At 42.9% G+C, this 22,596-nt stretch overlaps 2 protein-coding genes across 2 annotated transcripts in view; both read left to right on the top strand.

Annotated features, from left to right (window-relative positions):
* The first annotated feature begins 1,255 nt into the window (after positions 1-1,255).
* TERB1 (telomere repeat binding bouquet formation protein 1) lies at positions 1,256-17,801 on the top strand. Its single transcript, XM_048516034.1, has 18 exons — positions 1,256-1,265; positions 3,617-3,727; positions 3,843-3,971; positions 4,843-4,974; positions 5,488-5,548; positions 5,637-5,752; positions 5,854-5,976; positions 7,028-7,180; positions 7,441-7,572; positions 8,012-8,137; positions 9,651-9,814; positions 10,307-10,683; positions 11,575-11,639; positions 12,089-12,184; positions 13,700-13,870; positions 14,505-14,617; positions 15,683-15,892; positions 17,746-17,801. Exons 1-18 carry the CDS (start codon positions 1,256-1,258, stop codon positions 17,770-17,772), a joined length of 2,316 nt encoding a protein of 771 aa, XP_048371991.1. The 3' UTR covers positions 17,773-17,801.
* Positions 17,802-19,805: 2,004 nt separating this feature from the next.
* Positions 19,806-22,596, top strand: part of DYNC1LI2 (dynein cytoplasmic 1 light intermediate chain 2) — a 28,536-nt gene continuing 25,745 nt past the window's right edge. The window contains exon 1 of the mRNA XM_048515679.1: positions 19,806-19,944. Within this exon, the coding sequence (XP_048371636.1) occupies positions 19,814-19,944 (131 nt within the window). The 5' untranslated portion in view covers positions 19,806-19,813. The remainder of the gene's footprint in view (positions 19,945-22,596) is intronic.

Genomic DNA, 22,596 nt, shown 5'->3' with positions numbered 1-22,596 from the left:
GTGGACCACCACATACTCACAGCCACATTCAGTGGACTCTGCCCTCCCTTAGGGGGCATACACCGGCCCACTGCCTTTTGTTATTCTCTCAACCCTGTGTGGAAGGACTGGCTTAAAATCACCACATAAGCTTCACCACAAACCTGATTCTTTGTCTACCATTTTTATAAGTCAATGCACATCAATCTCCATCGGAGATCTAGGAAAATTTAAAAGTTAATATAACGACAGCACCCTGTGGCTTGTCAAACAAATATGAAATTGCTTCAACAAATTAACAAACCTTTAATTTAAATACAACAACTTTCTATCATTTAGGGATAAATAATAGTGAAGATATATGTAGCACAACTCATTTATACAAAATCTTCAGTGCCTTTAAAACAGTTGCAACTACAAACAGTGCACAGTAAATAAAGAAAAGCAAGAAAGTCCAAACAATTAGTAATGCAGGGCTTCTTTAGCCCATCTGTTTGTCTGCATAGAGTGTAGCTGGTGCAGGTCTTTCTTCAACTTGGGCCTATTAAAAAATAAGCAATTCCCTCAATTGAACTGTGGGCCTGCCTTCTCCTATTGCAGGCCAGATCAACTGAGGTGGATAACAGAAGTAGCAAACTAATGCACCCTTCCGTTACATTGGGAAAATTCTAATATACTTTTCTCTCTTATTGGGCCCACCACATACCTGTAAAAAAAAAATTAGCAATTCCCTCAATTGAGCTGTAGGCCTTCCTTCTGTTGCAGGCCAGATCAACTGTGGAGGGTGGGGCCCTTGCAGTTGATAACATGTAAGCAAGCTTACCAGCTGCACATACAAATAGTGACATGGCATGGGTTACACGCGCAAAATGTAAACATGTTTTTTAAAGGTATTAGCCTCTTAAGTCCTTCATAGGCCCAGGGTGTTGGAGAACTGAGGGAAATTCCTAGACACATCCCTTTGCACAATTTATATTGATTTTGTCCTTCTTGAAAGGATTCGCGGATTGTAGTTCCATGAGGGGTCCCCCAGCCCAAGCCCAGCAGGAGTCAAGGAAAACCTATTTAAAATGAATTTTAAAGAATAATATGTAATTAGGACAAGGCTTTAGTGGGGCGATGGGGCGGGAGGAGAGGAGAGGAGAGTGATGGAAGTCGAGCGAAGTCATCCTCTCAGATGAGGGAACAAAAGTCAGAGGCCCTGTTGGCCTTTCCTTCTCTGCTGAGCTAAAACGGTTTCCTCTTTTCTCTGAGACTCCTTTATTTGAATGGGAAGATGGCCGCCGGTGAGTTCTCAGTCTCAATCACTTCAGCAATGTGGTAAAACAGATCTGGGTTGGATGCAGCCTTTTCTTTCAGCCCCAAAGGAAGTTTCCATGCAAAGTAAGGTCTCCTTCCCTGACCAGCTGTGACTGTACAGCCTGTTTGGGATGCTCCAAAATTAAATCCCATCTTTTCCCATCTTTTCATGGAGCTGTTCATAGAAGGAGGGATTAGTTTGTATGGGGAGCTTAGATATTATTGTGATCTAGTGGATATTTATTTTTCTTTTCCTCCAAGGAGCTCAGGTGGCAATAAGGGTTGCCAGCCTCCAGGTGGGAGCTGGAGATCTGCTGTTGCAACGCCTCCAGGTCACAAAGATCACTTCCCCAGGGAAAAAATGGCTGCTTTGGAGGGTGGTTTCCATGGCTTTACATCCTGCTGAGGTCCCCCCTCTGAACCCTACTTTTCCCAAGCTCCCTCCCCAGGTCTCCCAAGTATTTCCCAAGTTGGCAACCTTATGTGACCTCCATTAAGAGTTTCAGGCAGGTTAAGAATAAAATTCAAGTCCAGGAGCACCTTGCAAACCAGCAAAAATTTTGCAGAGGTACAAGCATCTGCGAGTTAACGCTCCCAAAGGTTTACACTGTGAAATCTGGTGGGAGGGGGGGCATGGTGTTTTGTGGAGAAGTGCAGAACTGAAAGTGTTGCTGAACTTAACCTGTGTTCTCAATTTTTATCTTCACAACAACCCTTTAAGGTTGTTGAGGGTTATGTTTCACCCCTACATGGCTTTGTATCGTGAGTTCCAAGAAAGGAAATTACTATGAAAGTCAGCTTTTATTAAATGTAATATTTTAAAGGTTTTTTTTAAATTTCTGCTTTCATAATGGAAATGATGAACCCCTCCCCCCCTTTTTACAAAGGTTAAGATAAATTGCGCTGTCAAGTTGCAAAATGGAAAATACCAAAAACAGACAATGTGGTAAGGCTGATAAAATTATTTTTAATGCCTATCAGTTTACTTTTTGTTGCTTCAGTTGGATTTTCTAACAAGAGCTAGGACAGGTATCTCTTTAAGATGAGATATGTCCAATTTTTGTTGTATGAAATGATAGTGATTACATTCCTAGTATTAATGTCATGGTTTTGCCTAATCACAATTTTGTGGATCTTCTGATGGGGAACAAAGCTCTAGTGGTCTATGAATGGAAAGAACCTCTATTTTAGTGGCATATTGTCACTGTAAACTACTTTGGGAGCCAAAGATGCTGAACAGTGGGAAACAGAATAAATAAATAAACATAGCTACTAGTAATGTTTAATAAAATAGTTTTATTTAAACGCATATTGTATTTTAGTTTTTATTGGTAATATGGTATAATTGTTATATGTTTAATTATATATTGAATTGGGGTGTTGTGTAGTTTCCGGGCTGTATGGCCATGTTCTAGCAGCATGATGTTTCGCCTTCATCTGTGGCTGGCATCTTCAGAGATCCTCTGAAGATGCCAGCCACAGATGCAGGCGAAACATCATGCTGCTAGAACACGGCCATACAGCCCGGAAACCACACAACACCCCAGTGATTCCGGCTGTGAAAATCTTCAACAATATATATTGAATTGTTATATATTTAACTAACTATAATATAGTGTAATTGTTATATATTTAACTCTCTGTGTGTGTGTGTGTGAGAGAGAGAGAGAGAAAGAGAGAGAGAGAGAGAGATTGGAGCTTTGCAGCTGAAACCTCTTGTTTCCCCAAGGCTTGTTCATGAGGGGTGGGGTCCCCCGCCCCAGGAGCAAAATTTCAGGAGTGATTTTGGGCTTCAGTAAGGAAAGGAGAGGCAAGAAAGGTCAGCTCTGCTGGTGGAGATACCTTTTGACAATGGAAAGGGTGGGGGGGAATCCAAGGCCCTGTATTCTCAAAGGGGTGGAGTTCTCAACTGGGTATTCATTAACTAGCTATTTAAAGATATTTATTGTACATTTTTATTTCACCTTCTTCCAGGGTACTTAGAATGTAGATAATTCTCTCCATTTTATCTTCCCAACAACAACCCTTTGAGGTAGATTAAGCAATATCTGTGGATGGCCATGACCTCTGTGCCCTGCTGTTAATTCTCCACAGAAACTGGTTGGCCACTGTGTGAGATGAGATGCTGATGGACCACTGGTCTGAACCAGCAGGGCTCTTATGTTCTTCTGAGAAAAAGTGACTGGCCCAAGGTCAGACAGCAAGATTCATGCAGAGTGGCGATTTCAATTTGAATATCCCCCAGATCTGATTCATCACCCTAACCACTCTGCTGCCCTAATAAAAAAAATAAAATGTTGTATTATAATTCTGAAATCTACTTGCTTTATCCTTACAGAGATGAAAACTGACCTGAATTTACTCCTTGAATGTCTTAAGTATCAGATGGACCAGCCTATTTCTCAAAAGGAAGCCTTGGTTACTGTCTATTCAGTTTGCCACCAAAACAGTAGGATAAAATTTTGCTTTACAATTTTAGAAGTTGCTTCTTGATTGGTTCCCAGGTGGAAGTGATTTATTTCTTTATGCAGAGTATCGTTTATTGTTTCTGTTTTTTTCAACAGATGATGCTAGTGATTATTTTCGTGAAATAGGTGGTCTGATGTTTGTAAATAACCTGGTAAAGTCGAGTGTGTACAGCATAGTAAAAGAAGCTGCCTTATTTACTTTAGGAGGTTTAGCTGAGACCAGTGGTAAGATATAACCTTATTCCCATATGTATCGTAATATCTTTAAGTTGATGTGGCTACAGTCCTAAGGACATTTACTAAAGAATTCAGTTGAATGTACTTCTGGGTATATGTACCTTAATTTTTTTTATTTTGCTTCTTTGCGCCTTTCTGAGGTGGATTCCGCATGGGCCAAAAACTGATGTGAAAATGGTGTAAAATGGTTTAAAACAGCATGAAAGAGTTTACACCGTTTTCACACCGCTGTTTTTGGCCCACGCAGAATCCGCCTGAAAAAGATATGTCATGTTTAATGTATTTAATAATTTACAAAATATCTGATTCAAGAATCTTGGTTCAATTAAAGCTCTTATTACCTGAGAATTATCTGTAATTGGGGCAATCTTGGTGAAAGATAGTTGATTCATTATCAGTAGTGTGCAGAACATCAATTTGTGTAGAATAATTGTCCAGGAATGTACAGTGATAGCAACTCCACAATATTTTAAGTTTGACCCAAAATACATAAAAGGGGTATGCTGTACCTCTACCTGTCCTATAGGTTACCTTTAGATTTTTGGCGTTCTTGAACCACTTTCTAAGTTTGTTGGGGGGTTTTGAAACCTTTTATACCTCAAATAAAAACATATACACATTATTCTGAAGACTTCATTCAGAGATATATGATTTTTTTTCAGCTTCATAACAACCTATTGTGTGTATAAAGAGAGGTCTGGGAATTTAACTTATGATTTACTTTGTATCTCCTTTTTACTGTTCGTACCAAGTCTCTACTTTAGACTTCTTTTTAAAAATCAGCAGTTAAAAGGCTCTGTTGTATTAATGTAAGAAAATTCATTGTATAGTGTTCAAAGGAATATTTGTGTTGTTTCAGTGTTTTGTCAGGAGATTCTGTGTACTTCTGGATTATTTGAAGACCTCCGTACATTTCTAACGCAGAGGAATTCCAGTGTGAATTTGAAAAGAGTGTCTGTTTATGTCTTGTTAGTACTTGTGTCAAATAACAGTAAGTCTTTCCTTACACTTGTGCGTATGCACAATTTAAATCACAATGGTTGCTACTTAGAAAAGACTTACAGTACAGTGGGATTTATTTTCTAATCTCTGTATTTAGGATTGCAACCTTAAACAGTCTTAGGTCAGTTGGACTCTGGTACTATAATTTGCATAATTCCAGCTCCATTGAATTTTGGAGATATGAAATGTAGCGTCAAATATTCACCAAGCGAAAGAATCAGAACTAGAAACCACAAGGGATTAAACAATTGATAGTTTATACCATGTTGGTTTTGTATCTTTAGGCTTTGTGTCACTGATTAAGTCTAGAAAACATGGTCTGTTTCATGTTCTACGCCTTTTAGACATACACTGAAGATGCTGTACATTTAGCTGCTACTCCACTTAGAATTTACATTCAGTATCATACAGAATGTGTGAAATGTTCCAAAAACTGCAGAGTTTATTTGCTACCTAATAATTGAAATATTTTATTACACACCAATATTTCGTTCTTTCACAGAGAGTGGGCAAACGTATGTGAGAGAATGTGGTTGCCTTGACATTTTACTAGAATTATTCAGGTAAGCAAGCAAGCTAAGCTATTGCAGTTAAGTATGAACAATGATGTTTTAACATGCCATTTTCACAGTTTGTCTTCTTTCTTAATAGAACAACTCTTTCAGTGACTGAGGTGAACGTGTCAGATCATAATATTAACCAGTGCTATCAGCTGTGGACTTCAGTTTGCAGTGCTCTCTGTGCATGTGTCAATAACCCCCAGAATGGTAATCACTGTTGCTTTCATTGTTTGTGTAATTACATAAAATAAAAAGGAAACTGCTGTTTTCAATTTAAATTTTAAGTCATATTGCTTCATCACCTACAGAGGACAATCAAAAAAGCTGCAGTTTGGTTTTTCCATATGCAAAAGACTGCCTGCAACGTTGTATAAAACCTGAGATCGTTCGCCCAATTTGTTCATTCATTGGGCTCACCGTTGCCAATAATTGTAAGTATCTAATACTGTATGATCGCATTATATTTTATGGAACCAAGTTTCACTGAGTAATAGTGAAGAGCGCAAGTCCTTTAGTTGGAGATAGGATAACTTTTGCTGTCTCAGGTGTTCTTCATCTCCTGGAACCGGAGCACAGAAAAGTGGTACCCTACCTTTGTGATTTTCGAAGTCATAATGGAATTGAGTACTACAATCAGGAGAGGAAGGGAAGTGTTCTCAGTGCCAGAGAATGTATGAACATGTATTGCTCTCTTGCACCAACCTGGAACACTGATCCATTTAACTTACTGTTGTTTAGACTGATTGGCAGTTGCTCACCAAAGATCCTCTAATTTAGCTATCCAGTACTGAACTTGGTGGTCAGAACCGAATTAGTGCTCAGTTTGAATTAGCGCAACTACCCAAGTGAGCTGGCACATCATCCCTCTTCTGGCTTTATTTATGATGCTTCTACAAAAATTATACTATGGTAACAAGCAAAAACATTTCACTAGCAGTGCTAACATCAGGGGAAGACCTATGCCCTTTGCTTGTCCCTTTAGAGAAACTAGTTGGCCGCTGCATGAAACAAGGTGCTGGGCTAGATAAGTCACAGGTCTGATCCAGCAGGACTCTTCTTATATTCTTAAGACACCTTGGCTCATTCCGCACATGCAGAATAATACACTTTCAAACTGCTTTCAGTGCTCTTTGAAGCTGTGCGGAATGGCAAAATCCACTTTCAAACAATTGTGAAAGTGGTTTGAAAACGCATTATTTTGCGTGTGCAGAAGGGGCTCTTGAAAGCATGTTGAGGTTTTGCTTTATAAACTTGCTAGTATTGTGATTATTTGTGAGGGAAGGTGCTTTTATTTTTGGTTGTTGACTAGTTTTTATTTTTAAGAAAAATACAATGTTAAGAGAATGATAGCAGTAATTCTCCTAAGAATTTTGCACACAAAAAAAGCATTTGACTGAGGTGATACCTGGACATTAGTGACTTTTCGGGAACTCTGAGTAAAGCATGTTTAGTAACTGTCATATTTATTTTTTCTTCTTCAAGCAAGATTACAACAGTTTTTTGCTTCCATTGGTGGATTAGCTGTGCTGGATGAACTTCTTGCCAAACTGATATACAATTCATCAGGAAATTTGTCAAGCACAAAACTAGCAGTAGCGGTGACAAAGACCCTGGATGCCTGTATTGCTGATAATTGTGAGTGAACAGAGCCCAATATCATTAAATACCCAGTGATGTACCAGCTGAAAATGGCACCTGGGGCAAGTACCCAAAGTGCGCCATCCACATCTGCCCCCCATTACTGCCCTCCATATCTGCTGCCCCTGAGCTGAGGCTGGGTCTTCCCGTCTGCACCCACTCTTATCACTGCAAATATTAAGATAAAGCTTCTAAGGTGGTCTCACTGTGTTCCATGCATAATGGATTTTTCTCTCTAAATTATTTTGTACCCATAGATGCAATTGGAGCCGCCTTGGCAAGATATAACATAGTGCCGAATCTACTGACATTGCTTTCTTACAGCATGATCAATTCAAGAGAAAAATTCAGCATTATACTTACCCTTGGACACTGTACAGATGGTTGCGGTAGGATTCATATTTATTTTATGAATGTTTTATCTAAGGGAGTTTCCTACCAAGGAAAAACATCATTTTGCCCTTCCAATTGTAACATTCAGTTAATTCAATTTTATTTCTGGTTTGCCATGATCCATAACAGCATATTCTGTAAATTTTAAAAGATCTGTATCTTACAAATTGTTGTAGTAAGTGATCTAAAATTAGTTGCTGTTGCAACAATCATAACAACATTACACAATATGAGGCTCAAAAAAGGCAATTTGAGGCTTTTGAGAATCAGATTTGGCTTCTGATAAATAATATTTCCTTGACATACACTTGCTAATAAAAAGTCAATATTTTGATGCATTGAACAATTTTCTCAGTAAATGAGCTCATACAATAGCATGCTATTGATTGAACAGAGTAGATATTTTACTGGCTGTAACGGTGTTGTTTTTTTTAGAGGAGAATCAGTATGTTCTGGTTCAGAACAACGGCCTTCCACTCATGATTCAGGCTCTAACTGAATCACAGGACGAAGAACTAAACAAGGCTGCAACCTTTGTGCTTCAGAACTGCAAACGTATCAGTAAGACTGCTGTTTCTTTCATTTCTGTTTTAAAAGATATTTTTAGGGCAGACTTGTATACTTTTCTTGCCTGTCTACCTGTGATGAGTAAGAACTGCTTTCAATTGACTAGGCTTTATAGATTGGAAGATGGTTGGTTCTTTCTCTGTCTGAGGCTTGGCCTTGCCTTCTCCCATCCAGTGAGATTCTTTGCTGCTGAAGTTCAAATTGAGCTCCAGCGACTTTGAAGGGGCTTGTCTTGCACCTGGATGGCAGCATGAGAGGAAGGAACAGGCATGGCATTATCATCTCCAGACCTGAACCAATACCACTGTGCTTGGGGCAGTGGAATACCCAGGGCCTAGGTATTTCCCCTTCTCCATTTACTGAAAATACACCAATTAACAAATTTATTACTCGCAGATTACACTGTACTTATCCTCTTCTACTTTTGTAAAAAATGAGATGTGCTGCCAGCAGGCAGGGGCATGGCTAAGTCTGACCCCGCAGGGCCAAATGGGCGGCAAGCACAAGCATCGTCAGATCATAGTCCAATGAGTCAGGGCAGGTGGCAGGCAAGGAGTAGTCAGGTCACAGTCCAATAGGTCAAGGCAGGCAGCAGGCAAGGCATTGTCAAATCACAGTCCAAGGGTCATGATACGGGAGAACTGAGAAGCAGGCTGGGAATCAACGAAGAACCAGGCACATGGTGGCAATAGGTAACATGCTTGTTGCCCCCAGGCAGAAGCAAGCTCACAGCAACACTTATATAATAGAGAGCCTTGTTCAAGGGGCTGGGATTCTGCAAGAAGTTAATCCTCATCAGATGCAGAGACTTCTAATCTCCCATATCTTACTGCCAAACGAGCACTCCTCCTTTGCTTCTGCAGTAGCAGCCTCTGCTTCTGCCTCCTATGCACAGCTGGCTCATCACTGGGTTCCCTAAGAGGATCTGAATGTCATCAGGCAGGGAAACGCTGGGTGTTGGCTCTACTGCCTGGTCTTCCTCAGGAGCAGCCAACTCTTGCTGCACTGTGTCCTCAGGTTCTGCCTCAGAGTCCTCTGTGTCTCAGAGTCCTCTGCAAGGAAAATGGCTGTCCTGTGGGTGGAAATGGGAAAATCTGAAATTTCCCATCCACATGGCAGCAATCTAGCCTTGAAGCAATATTTTCCAAAATTTCATAATAAAGCTAGTTTGGAAGAGTGAGAAAAGGCTGGGGAATGTACCATGATGCTATGTGGAAGCAGTGGGGATGGGGGTGGGGGGCCCTGTTTCCCAACTGTATCGAACTGGGGAGAGTTTTCCATGTGGAAAAGATCTAATTGTTGATGGCCAACTTTGCTTGCAGCTTTCCTGGCACTGAAACAGAAGAGAGAACACACATGAACCACTTTTCTAAAGTATCTTCTCTTGATACTGCAAAGAAACAAGGCCAAAATTGCCATGAAATGGCCCTGAGCCTTTATAGTACTAAATATATATTTCTCTGTTTTTATTGATCCAAATAATGAATTTTTATTCTTTTCCAAAAAGCTGAGAAATTGTCAGTGAAACTAAGTGAGAATTCCTCAAGCAGGGAGGATGCAGGACATTTGAAGGCAGACCTGCAGCACAGAGAAGAGACTATTGAAGACTACAGGGTGAAAGCAAAACAGATTCTACATCGCATTCAACAGCTTGAAAATGAACATCAAGAGGTTGGGCTTTTTAAAGTGTAGTAACTAGGGAATTCTGGGCCTTTCCCCACTCTCTTCCATCTCCCCTATGCCGCAAGCTGCTCTCAGCGTGCGGCATCCCAGGCGTGCGCCCGGGCGTCCCCACGACCCCGCACTCTCCGCGGGGTCATCAAAAGGCGCCCTTAAGAAGAGCGCCTGGGATGCCGCGCGCTGAGGGGGCGCGAGAGAGGCAGCGTCAGGGCTGCTGCGTTCTTGCTGCCCTTGAAGTGGGGAGTGCAGCTGGACCCCGCGCTACTTTAGGAGAGTAGCGCGGGGTTTAAGGTAAGTGGGGAAAGGGCCTCTGTCAAAATCTGAGGAAAAAGACAGGGTTGTATGAAAGTGCTGTCTGAGTGAATTGTTAGTCCTTTAGTCGCCTGTTTATCTTGGCCTAGCCTTTCTAATCCTTTGGGGGAAAGTATGTTTTATTTGTGTGCATGCTGTATATCCTCAAACTGATTTCTTTTTTAAATGTAGGAAAAAGTGAGGAGACAGATATTTACTGATGGTTATAATGACATTTCTCCTGAAGATGTTACACAGACTACATCGAAGCACCTTAGAATAATCACTAGTGGTCAAAGCTCTAGTAGAGACACAAAATGTACAAAAAAGAACCAACCAGTGCTAAATTCGGTATTGGGTGAACTGACTGCTACTAAACGTGTAAATGAATCATCCAAGAATGAACAGTTAAAGGCTATCAAAAGGAATCCAGTCAACACCACACTCATTCAAAATGACCACCATAATCTTCATTCAATTGGTAAAAAGGAAACGGCCAGCATAAAAGAAGTCTCTATTGCAAATAAAACCACAGTTTTTCAATCTGATAAATCTGATATTCAGTTAAGGTACTGTACCTTCAATTTTAAATACAAGGCTACATTGTTACTTTTAAATTGTAAAATGTAGCTCAGATTATCACATGAAATGTTAATACAGTATTATTAACTATATTCTGTTCCACATAAAGATCATAATAGATAGTATATTCCTCGGCCACAGAACAAAGCATGCAGGACCTTCTTTTTGTTGAATGCTCTGCCTGAGCCCTAGTGCCTACCTAGCCCTGCTTCCCCCATCTCTCTGAAAGCAAAAATAAAACTTGGCATGAATGCTGTTATATCAAAATATCATGTTCAATAATGGTTTTGACAAAGGCAGTGCGTAAAAAATGAATGATAATTCTCATATTCGTTCAGGACTATATTCTAATCCAGAAGCATACAACTTCCTTAACTGCTGCACCTCAAGTGTCAGAATTATCATCTTTTATAGAAATCTGTGGAGGGTTTTAAATTGCTGGGTGCATACCTAAATTGTATTTAGTTAACTAGCTTGGCAATTTCTAGGAAGAATGGCAAATGTTTTCAAAGCTGTAGATGTAAATGAGTGAGGGACATAAAATCTCATGTTTTGTTAGACTGCTTTATAATGCATACAGCTCACACAATTGCTGCTGGTACTTTTTTGATTCCTACAGTGGGCAAGTAAAGTCTGTGTCTTTAAACACCAGTTTACAGGCATCAGAGAACCCTGGTCTAATAATTCCCCGATGGGTTTGTTTAAAGATTTGTTTAAAGATCAGAGTGCATAATTTACACATTTATTTATTTTAAAATGTATAAAAATAGCAGACATAACAGCTAGTGCTTTTCCCCACTATGCAGTAAGGGATCTGATGGATTTTGTGATGTATTAAAGAACAGGATTCAACTATGTGCTTTTTATGTTAGTTTCAGTGAATGTTTGTTCACGCAACCAGATCTTGTTGTTAAAAATGTGACACAGCAAATACCAAATACAGGTACAGAGAACCTAAATATCGTTCTTACTACTTTGATTGTTATTAGAAATAAAATTATTTCAGAATGTAGAACAAGTAGCTTGCATGTATTACATCTTATGCTTGCTTTCGTGGCCAAAATTAAATTGTCTGTATGTGCAACAAGGCCTTTCTACCTTTTCTTTTTCTTCTCCACTCCTTTGTAACCCCCATAAACTGCTTCTAAAGGAATTGGTACAGCACAAGGGTGGGCAAGAAGATCGGCATTCTATTTCCCTGTAACTAAAAAAATGCTTTCTGCTTAAACTTATTTTAGAACATAATGCACACAACTAGTTTTTTAATTGTCTTTATATATAATTATGGTATTTATATGTAGTAAAGTAAATTTGCAGTATATAAAAGATATGAAGCAAAGCTGAATACTTATTTCATGTATTTTATGTTATTAAAATAACCTCTTCTTTCAGAGCCATTTAAATTGGGTTCGAACATAACAAATTCAGCGACAAACCATATTCCAACTACTTCTATGGATCCTAAAATATCGGAATTAAGATGCTCAGGTACTGGGACATTTTTGCTCTTGTTTTCATGTATTTACTTCCTTTATATTCTACCTTTCTCCTTAACGGGGACTCAACACAATTTACATCAGTGTTCCCTCTTCCATTTTATCCTCACAACAACTCTGTGGGGTAGGTTAAGCTGAGAGTGTGCGACTGGCCTAAGGTTACCCCGTGAGCTTCCATGGCAGAGTAGGAATTTGAACCTAGGTCTCCCCAGAGGCGTTCCTCCCATTGGGCAAAGTGGGCAGTTGCCCAGGGCGCAGCCTTGTGGGGGGGCGTAGGTTCGTTTGTGGGATTTTTTTGTATTTTCAGTGTCTTTTCCATTTTTGGCCTGCAGGGGGCACAGTTTTTAGGCTAGCAGCACCAAAATTTCAGGGATTCTTTGGAAGACTCTCCTGATGATATCACCCAGGTTTGGTGAGGTTTGGTTTAGGGAGTCCCACGTTATGAATTCCCAAAGGGAGTGCCCCCATCCCCCATTGTTTCCAAAGGGAGCTAATAGGAGATGGGGGCTACACCTTTGAGGGTCCATAACTTTGGACCCCCTGAACCAAACTTCACCAAACTTGGGTGGTATCATCAGTAGGGTCTCACGAAGAGACTCTGAAATTTTGGTGCTGCTATCTTAATAATTGCACCCCTGACAGCAGGCAGCCCCTAAATTCCCCCAGATTCTCCTTTTAAATCCACCTTCCTGCCAATGCTTGTTTTCTTTCTTTCTTTTATTCTCCCAATCCCTAATAAAGGTTATTATTATTATTATTATTAAATCCATCCCCTTCGGCATGGATTTAAAGGGAGAATCTGAGGTCCCCGGTTTAAACATTGAAAGTGAAGCTGTTTCAGGGTGGGGGAGAATCCACCCCAAAACAGCATCACTTTCAATGTTATTTAAACTGGGGACCCCAGATTCTCCCTTTAAGGTGGATTTAAAAGGAGAATCTGGGCTCCCTAGTTTAAACAAGTGATGCTGTTTCCCCCAATTGGGGGGACTGGATACAACACCATAAAATGTTTTCATAGCAGTAATAAAACATTTTGAAAGCATTTTGAAAATGTTTTCAAAAAATATTTCTGCTGTGTTCAGATTTGTGAGTTGGGGCATGTTCTATAATGTGATGGTGACTTTGAAACAACATGGTGGAAAAAATCATTGTTTGGTTACCATGGGAGAGGTTGGCCGCCCATTGGGGGGGCATCAAACTCAGGTTTTGCCCAGGGCTCCAGTTTGCCTAGGAACGCCCCTGGGTCTCTCAGATCCTAGTTGAACACTCTGTCCACTACACCACAGTAGCTGTACTCTTTTGAGACATTTGTTACCATAATACCGCAAAGAAGAAATCAGAAATTCTTGTCCCATTATAAAGCATAGACACGATTATATACATAGTTACCTTGCCTTGGGAAAAGAAAAGAATGTGGTAAACAGTGGAAACAGGAGAAGGTATTTTTTTTATTGTTGAATGCCATTGTTATATTTACTTGATATTTTACAATATGCTATTTTTTCAGGTTGTATAACAACAGAACACTTGTTAAACAGTCGCAATTTTTGCAAGATTTTACAGTCTTGTCAACATCTGTGTACCCAGCACAAAGTTATTCTACAAACTGAAATGAAATATAAAAGGAATCTAAAAAGATCTATTATCTCTAACAAGGATTGTTCTACAGGCTATAACGGTAATTATGATAACATGCATAAGAATATTGGCAGCTAAGCTATTTTTAAGTGTTTTCAATACTTCAGTGGGCCTTGAAAGTGCATAATTTTGTCTGAATATTAGAGCCTTTACAGACCCTGCCTTGCAAGCATCTTTCCCCAATTAAAGGGCTAAAAGCAATGTCCAGGTAATAGATTTTCAGCTGTTCAATTCTGCACAAAATACCATGCATAAGAATTCACAAAATACTAATTCTAAATATATATAATTCTAAAATAAATCATCAACTTTGTTCAGTTTAGTAGAGTTGGGGGCTTGCTTCCTAGGGCCTGATGGTTTTTGGTTTTTTTGCATTAATAAGATATTGGTGAAAGCTTTGCATCTACAGGAAAAAACCAATTACTTTCACTACCTGCAAATGCTATCCAGGTCACCTTTTCTTTAGCTGGATTCTTCTGGTCTTGGAGCCTTGGAGAGTGAAAACAGTTTAGGAAATGGCTGTGGGTATATTTATAGGTGAAAGTAGGTGGAGGAAAGATGAAGATTTCCCTCCAGCTAACCAATCCAACCATTCTGGCCTCATATTTTTTTCAAAATAGATAGTTCTGCCATTAGTTTTCATTAGGTAACAAATAATATATTGATCAAAATAGCAGATCTTCAAGCAAAACATGATACATTCATGGAGAAACAAGCAAGCAAGCAAAAATACAATCCTGAAAATGCAAGTCTGGGTGAAAAACATACCTATTCATTTGATGATGAGGTATGTTTAATTTTACATTCTAATATTTTAGTACAAATACTAATAACATTTTTATATTGTTAAATCGTCATAATCACTGGACACATTCAGCAGTAGTAATTCGCAACTGGTATAAGATGATACCTTCTCTGTTTACTTCAGCTGACCTGCTTGTGAAATTACTACTTAAAAAGTGGGTTTACAAGAATTGTCAATTTTAAGTGCTCCAATGATGTGGCGTTTCATATCCTCACTCAGCCGTGCAGATAGCTGGATGATTCAGTCTTTTTTGTTATTCTGAAAGCTTCTATAATACCAACTAACCCTTCACAAAGATTGAATGCAGCACCTTATAAATATCCTACTTTTCTCTGCAATAGGATCCTAAAGCCACATGGTTCTCCCTGTCTCTATTTTATCTTTCCAACAAAACCCCTGTGTGGTAGGTTAGGCTGAGAGGGAGTGAATGGCCTAAAGACACTTCCATGGAAGACTGGGAATCTAAACATGGATCTCTGAATTCCTGGTCTAATATTCTAGCCACTGCACCCAGGGGTGTATCTTCTAAAGATGGCACCCGGGATAAGTGTTGAGCTCTGCACCTCTCCCCAGCTTCACATGGAGTTTGACAGTAGGGTTGCACTTCAAGGCTGGGCAAGTGTTCAACTGCACACCCTCCCCTCAAACTCCATGTGACTTTGGAGTCAGTGCTTTGGAGGTAGAGCCAACAGTATAAAGATGGGCCCAGACAGGGCAGAGCCTGCAATTCAAGACTGGGCTCGGCCTGGCTGGGTCCAGCTTTAAATAACAGGCTTGGGAGGCGGAACCTGCAATTTAAAGCTAGATCTGGTACCCAGCCTTGAACTGGGGCACTGCCCCTGAACTCCATGTGTAGTTCTGGGGAAGGTTGCAGTTTGAGAATGGGGGTAGAGCTTGTGGGGGGGACTCTGGGCTACGTGGCACCCCCTCAGGCTGTGCCTGGGGTACGGCCTTTGGCTTGCCCAATCCTAGTTACACTCTTGACTATACCTTATGTGTGTGAAGATTGCACACAAAACACATGGCTTGTTTTGATTTAATATGCAGGGTAGTGAGATACGTTCAGTGGATGTGCTTGCCACAGCTTTTAAAAAAAGCAAACGAAGAATTAGGAAAGATTTTACATCAGAAGAAATAAACTATCTTTTAGATGGTGTCAAAAAGAAGGGGCATCACTGGAATTCAATTCTGTGGGCCTACCCATTTCAGGAGGGACGGACAAACGTTGATCTTGCTAAGAAATACAGCAAGTTACAGGTACTGCTACTGTAAGTTAACTTTCTGACAGTCTTCTGTGTAATAGTCCATGTTCGCATGTGGTAGGAATAGAAGAAAAAAAGAGTTTGGATTTATGTTCCACCTTTCTCTCCTGTAAAGGGATCTTAAAGCGGCTTACGAACTCCTTTCCCTTCCTTTCCCCACAACAGGCACTTTGGAAAGTAGGCTGAGAGAGTTCTGAGAGAACTGTGACTAGCCCAGGGTCATCCAGCAGGCTTCCTGTGTAGGAACAGGGAAACAAACTCAGCTCACCAGATAAGAATCCCTACTCATGTAGAGGAGTGAGGAATCACACTTAGTTCTCCAGTCCCCCTGCTCTTAACTGCTACACCATACTGGCTCGCATAGGAAACTTTAATATGGTATGAATGTACAGAAATTTAAAAACTGATCTCTTTATTTAAAAACAACAACAGGTACACCTCTTTAAGATAAAGGGTTCATAAAATATTTACTGAAGTTAAAAACCAACTATTTTAAAAAGTAATAAAAGTGCAGAAGAATAAGTCTCCTTAGTTCCTAAAGACATGCTGCAACACAACTGCTTTTACTGGCCTTTAAAAAAAGAACAGGGAGGGGCTGAAACAAATTTTCCCAGGCAGGGACTTCCATTCTGCATTGGCTGGCATTTTGGGGCCTTTGGGAAAGTTAGTCTGAGGTAAAGAGTATTGCACCAAAGTAATGAAAGCCCAGACAACACTGACTGAGTCTGTTTATCTTCCAGAAATGAGTTCAACTGACAAATCATCCCAAGATGATACTCAGTCACCTGGGGATCCAGGAGTATAGCCAAGCTGATTTTTGGAGAGGGGGAGAGCACAAGCTTACCCAGAACTGATCCTCTTACAGGGTCATCCTAGTGTAGCCTTGCTTGCGTTGTGAGGCCAGTTCCGCACGGGCCAATTACAGCGCCCTAGGGACAGCAAAAACGCCGTCCCTAGGGAGCTGTTCGCATGGGGGGCGCAGCTGCTTTGCAGCCGCGCCGCCCTTGCTCCTCCCCAGCGGCGCGAAACCGCCATTTTCCCACCTCGTTCCCTGAGCAAGGTTTTTGGGAAATGGTGGCTTCCAGCAGCTGCTGTGCGAACGGCAGCAGCTGGAAGGCGCCAACCCTCCCCCCCTTTCCCTATTGACTTACCTTCCCTGCGACCTTCCGGCGCGTCTCTGGTGACTCCGGAGCAGTCGCGCAGGGCAGGGGGGCGTGTCCCCTGGCCTCGGCGCCGCGCCAGACAGTCGCAGGGAAGATACGTCAATTGGGCGATGGTGCAGCATGGCGGCGTCTGCCCTGTCGTTACCGGGACCGTTCGTGTGAACGGTCCCGGGGGGGTTGGGTCGGCGTCATGTACACCAACCCAACCCCCAGCGTGGCTGTGCGGAAGCGGCCACTCACAACTGTCAACTGTGTCTTATCTGGATTGAGTTTATTTCCCTTCATCTAGGCCATTAGTGCCTTCAGGAATGCATTCAAGGATGCTCCCACTTCACCTGATTTGATGAAAAAGGATGCTAGTTTCATCAGCGTAATGACACCAAATCTTATATTCCTGAGCAAATTCTCTCAGAGGTATAATGTAGATATTAAAAAACACCAGGGATACAGTTGAGCCCTCTGGCATCCTGCTCTCTCACAAGACAGAGCAACAGTCCCCTAAGACCACCTTCTGGTCTCCAGATATGAGACCTTCCCCACCCCCCACCCCCCATTCAGCTGTGACTGCTTTGAATGACAAACTTGCAGAGTACCTGAGATCATGAGTCACAACATTATGGTAGTTCTGTGTTTTCATCTGCTGAAGCTTTCTTGACATTGCCTTTCTCCTCTCTCTCTTTTACAGAGGAGTAAAAAGAATACAAACATGTGACACTTTTGCACCACGTTGATTTCTGCCAGACAAACTGATTAAAGTTTTGTTACAGAAGTATGATGTCAGTCATTCTTTGGAAAAAGCTTTCCTCGGGGATTGGGTGGATTTTACTGTTGTACTGCTTGATGAATTGTTTCACTTCATCGTCTCAAAAAGATTCTATCCCTGCGACAGGACTAATTCCGTCTTCTATCTCCTACTGTAGCAAAGCCAACATTTATTTTAAACCCCCAAACCCAACTTGTTTGTTTATTTAAAACTCAAACAGGGTTCCAGATAGGGTTGTGAACGCCTAGTGGGTGAGTTGGATTGGGCAGTCTGATCCAGAGCCCCTGGTTTTGGGGGAGCAGATCTGCTTTGGTGCTGCCTCGCTGCCTCCAGGAGAACTTCTTGGCACCGCAGGAAGGCTAAAAGCAAAAAAAGCTCCCTGCTGCCCAAAATCCAGTTCCCCTTATGCCATCCCCAAAGCACAACCCCCACCCCCACCCCCCGCACCGACGTTTCAGTGGCCAAAGGCTGGGTGGAAGCCACCCCTGGCCAAGCCCCCGCCACACTGGTGGAGGTGCAGAAGCACCAAGTGTGGAAAATCGTCAACTGTGGAAAGCTGCCGTGGCCACTGTCTGGCAGATTTGCCTCTCTGCTGGGGTAAATGCCCCACGGAGGGCAAATCTGGCGCCCTGCCCCCCCCTCCACTGCCTCCATAGGCAGATTCAGCCCCCCTCCCAGATTGGGCTGTAGGGCATTCGTTCCATTCCAATTTATGGGAGCTGGATTTCATCAGATGGCTTTGACTCTCAAGAGCAGTTACCCAGAAAGTCTTGTCAGTCTTTGACAAGATATGAATCTTGCTCTTCTACTACCCTCTGAAATGATTTCATTTTATGTATACTAATGGAAGTCACCAAAGCTAAACCACAGTCCTCACATACTAGTTCTAGAACATTTATCCATAAATTAGAGAGAATATATGCAGTCTTCTCAGATTGTTACTGGCCGATTCGCCTCTAGCCATATGGAGATAATTGGATGCCTCCTGGCTGCTTGATCATCCTTTAGGACTGCCATAGTTTAGGGGTGTGCCAAAGTGGGCTAATTCCTACACAGGGCATTAGCATTTACTGTACACTCAGCTCCCTATGGGCTGACGCAGCTGGACAGAAAGTTAACATATGACTGACAATTATTACTTGGTCAGAGTGGGTTGGGTGGACAGGTCTTTGTGGTGCAAAGACCATCTATATCAGTGGTTCTCAAAGTGGGCGGTACCGAGGGGATACTAGGGAGGTGCTAAGATCTCATCTAGGAGGCGGAAATGTGCCCTCTCTGCATATTGCGCTGTCATCCTACAACCACGTGGCTGTCAGGCAGAATTCCCTGGGCCCTATGCAAGTGCAACCCTATGCAGAGTCCCTTCAGTCTCAGGTTTCTGCGCGGGATTGCATGCGTTGCTGCCAAAGCACTCTCAGGCCCTTCTCTCAATGCAGTGGCGCCCGTGGAGAAAAAAAGTAGCTTTGCCTATTGTGTTTCTCAACCCTGCTGAGCGCTGCTTTTCCCACGATATCGCTTGTGCAGGCCCTTTTGTTCGCGTCGCTTCTCCATTTGTGAGTAAAGCAACAAACTGGTCCTGCGGCTCTACTTCAATCGCGCCGCCTCTCGCTTCCCAATACCTGAATCGCCCATAAGGACCTGCAATGCTCGCTCTCGCCACTAGAGGTCCCGTTCAGCACAAATCCTGGGCGGCGGCCCTGAAAACCTTGAACTCATCGCCTACACCAGGGAGCCGGCTGCCTTTAGGTGCCCGCGACACCGCCTGATTGCAAAGAACGATTCATCTTCCTGTAGGGCTGAATTTCCTCTGTGAAGTGCTACAGGATTGCGACCAAAAGGGCCTCTGGGTTGGGCAAGAGGAGGCGGCTGGGTCTTGGAGGGAGCAGAAGAGTTCCCGGGTGGAGCTGCGACCCGGCAGCGCCGACGGCGCGCGAGGTCCTCGGCCGAGCCGGTGGGGAAAGGCGGGGTCCTTTTGGCGGGGCCTGGGCGGATGAGGTCACTCTTTGTGGCGGCTGCTGTTGGCAAGATGGCGCCGGTGCTGGCGGAGAAGAAGCTGATGGGGCCGGACGCGCCCGTCCCGGGCGAGTTCCCCAGCGAGGAGGAGGAAGGCCAGAGCCTCTGGTGAGGAAGGGCGCTGGGCCCTGGTGCGGAGACGGAGCCTTGGCTTCGCTGTCTCCGGAGAGGGGCGGTGGGACCAGCCATTGTTGGAAAGTGGAGGGAGGAGAACAGAAGAAGAGACGATCCCGTGGCCTCCTGCACAACCCTTGCCGGGGATGGGGATTCAGGCTCGGCAGCCTTAGGAAGAGCTTCTGGTATAGTGATGGAACCTGAGAGAGATGGCCTCCCCTTTGCTCCCCTTCTTGCAGGGATGCCCGCGTTGCATGTGCGAGAGGCGCATCCTGCGGGTACCGAAGGCAGGGAGCCGCATAGGGAAGCGATCCGGCCTGCCCAAGAATGAGCATCCCTTTTCTCTCCTCCCCTTTCATTGAGACATTAGTGGGGTCCCCCCTAATTGGGTCCCTGGGTGTCACATTCCAGTCTCCTCTCTTCTCCAGGGCTCTTTATCCTCAAGATGCGGTGGTCTGATTTGACAGCCGGTGATGCTGGAGGCTGCAGTCCAGAGGACACGTTCCTGGGAGTTTCATGGGTGGTGGGGAGGAGAACAAAAGGAACTTTCGTCTGAGTCGCTCTACTTAGGATTGCTCCTGTAATGTTGGAGTGGGATCTGGACGACCCCGGTTTAAATCCCCACATTGTGAAACTGGCAGCCGTTTCCGCTTTCCCTATCAAACTCCTGCACCGGATTGTTAGGATAAAATGAAGGGAGAACAATATACACTACTCTGGGCCTGTTTGAGTGGTAATGAAGAATGCAGAATAAATACTAAATACATAACCTTGATCTCTGCAGCAGCTGCAGGTTTTTAAATGAACTGCAAGAAGGGGTGTGTCGTTCGGTGGTAGAATGCCTGCTTTGCATGCTGGAGGTCCTAGAGTTGATAGCAGGTGATGTGTGAAAGAACTGTGCATGAGATCTTGAACAGCCACTGGCAGTTTATGTAGGCAGTAGGACCTTAATAGGCTGATGGGCTGACTCAGCATATGATAGTCCCATGGATGCAGAATAAAGCATTTGCTTTGTTTGGAGAAGGTCCCAGGAACAATCCCTGACATCTTCATTTATAAGGATCCGTGTACATGTTGTGAAAGACCCTCGCTTGAGAGGCACTGCCAGTGAGTCAGGCAGTACTGGTCTTGATATGCATGTGGTTGGTCTCATAGAAGACAGCTTTCTGTGTATATGAAAGGCCGAGTAGTAGAGCATCCACTTTGCATGCAGGATCTCCTCATTCAGTCTCCAGTTAAAATGATGAGGTAGCAATGCTGAGCAAGATAGCCTGGAAAACCCACCATGGGCCATGGGGAAGACCCTTACTAAGGCCGTTATTGAAACCCAGGGAAGCTGCTGCCAGTCAGAGTAGTTAACATCAACTACGGTAGTCTTGACCTGGTAGAAGGCAGCTTCCTACGAGATTGTATGTGATTTCTACGGTAGATGCTGGGAGCAAAAAATAGGGTTCCCAGCAGGAAATTGTGAGTGCCTCAGGGTTTCATTGGATGGGGGTGTAGGAAGGTAGAATAAGATGTTTGTGGTTGTTTTGACTGTCAAAATGTTCAATAGCATTTCCTCTGGTCATGCTTCTCTATTCAAGCAAATGTTCAGCTGCAGGCACATTCTTTGTTGTTTCTATCCTGCCCAGCAATTGTATGCCTGTTTGAAATCTGAGGCATCTGCCCTTATCCTCTCTCTTGACTGTGAGAAGTCTGCCATCGTCAGAAATGGAGTTCTGGTGTGAATACATCTGAGAAGCTTCATCCCATTGTAAAAGCGAGATTAGCATGTTAAGTTGAAATGTGCTTTAAACTGATGAAGGTTCAGGGTTTTCTTTGGTGGAGCATTCCTTGCACCTGACCTGTTCTGGGTTCCTATTCCTTGCATCATGAGATGGGATGAAGTTGCAGGGTGCAGGGAACTGACCTTAACCTTGCACCACAACAATTTCTCCCCTGCTTGTGATACCGCTTTGGTGCTCTTCTTTGCAGTTCTTGTCACATAAATAATGTTTGTGCCAGAGGTTAAACTTCTGTTGTGAGCCGTAAGACTGCATAATTGTTTTTTGCAATAATTATAGAGTGAGGTACAGAAGGGTGCTTCCAGGATCAAACACGCTCACATCCATCTGTGTTGTGTGTTGGGGGCGGGGGGGAAGCTTGTATGTACAGAAAGCCAATACCGGTGCTTTTTCCTATTTGGCATTGCCTCCTCGGGGAGTGGGGGGTGGGTGGGACCTGAAGACACTGCCTCTGTCTTGGTTATCTCTGGGACAGTTTTTACTGTTATGGGCCTGGTGGCATTATGATTCCCCTGATGGCCTTCTGGGAAAGGATATATCTGACCAATAAAAGCACATATTCTTTGGATATTCATTCTAACTGGTGTTTTTTTGTTTTTGTGTGCCTGTGGATCCTAAATCATTGTAGCAAATCATAACTTCCCTGCTTCTGGCTTGATGCTGGTGTGGTTACCGTAGATGCATTGTGTCAGAATTTGGCCATGTGACCTGATATTGGATCTTTCAGTGCAATTTCTGTGTTCTAGAATGCCCAGCATTTGAGTCAAAAGCATCCAGGAATTAAATGAGGAGGAAGCATGGTCTTTAAATCGTTAGGGATTGAAGCATCTGTTACACAGAAATGCCTGTGTTGGTATTC

Source organism: Sphaerodactylus townsendi, linkage group LG14 (genome assembly GCF_021028975.2).
Source record: "Sphaerodactylus townsendi isolate TG3544 linkage group LG14, MPM_Stown_v2.3, whole genome shotgun sequence".
Taxonomy (NCBI): Eukaryota; Metazoa; Chordata; class Lepidosauria; order Squamata; family Sphaerodactylidae; genus Sphaerodactylus; species Sphaerodactylus townsendi.
Note: the sequence above shows the minus strand (reverse complement) of the source record. Positions and strands in the feature narration are given on the sequence as shown.

What these genes read in the sequence shown, in the direction of transcription:
- TERB1 (XM_048516034.1), top strand. An exon ending in ACAGCAAATACCAAATACAG is followed by an intron (nt 11,640 to 12,088) that starts GTACAGAGAACC and finishes CTCTTCTTTCAG; the next exon opens with AGCCATTTAAATTGGGTTCG. An exon ending in CCTATTCATTTGATGATGAG is followed by an intron (nt 14,618 to 15,682) that starts GTATGTTTAATT and finishes TTTAATATGCAG; the next exon opens with GGTAGTGAGATACGTTCAGT.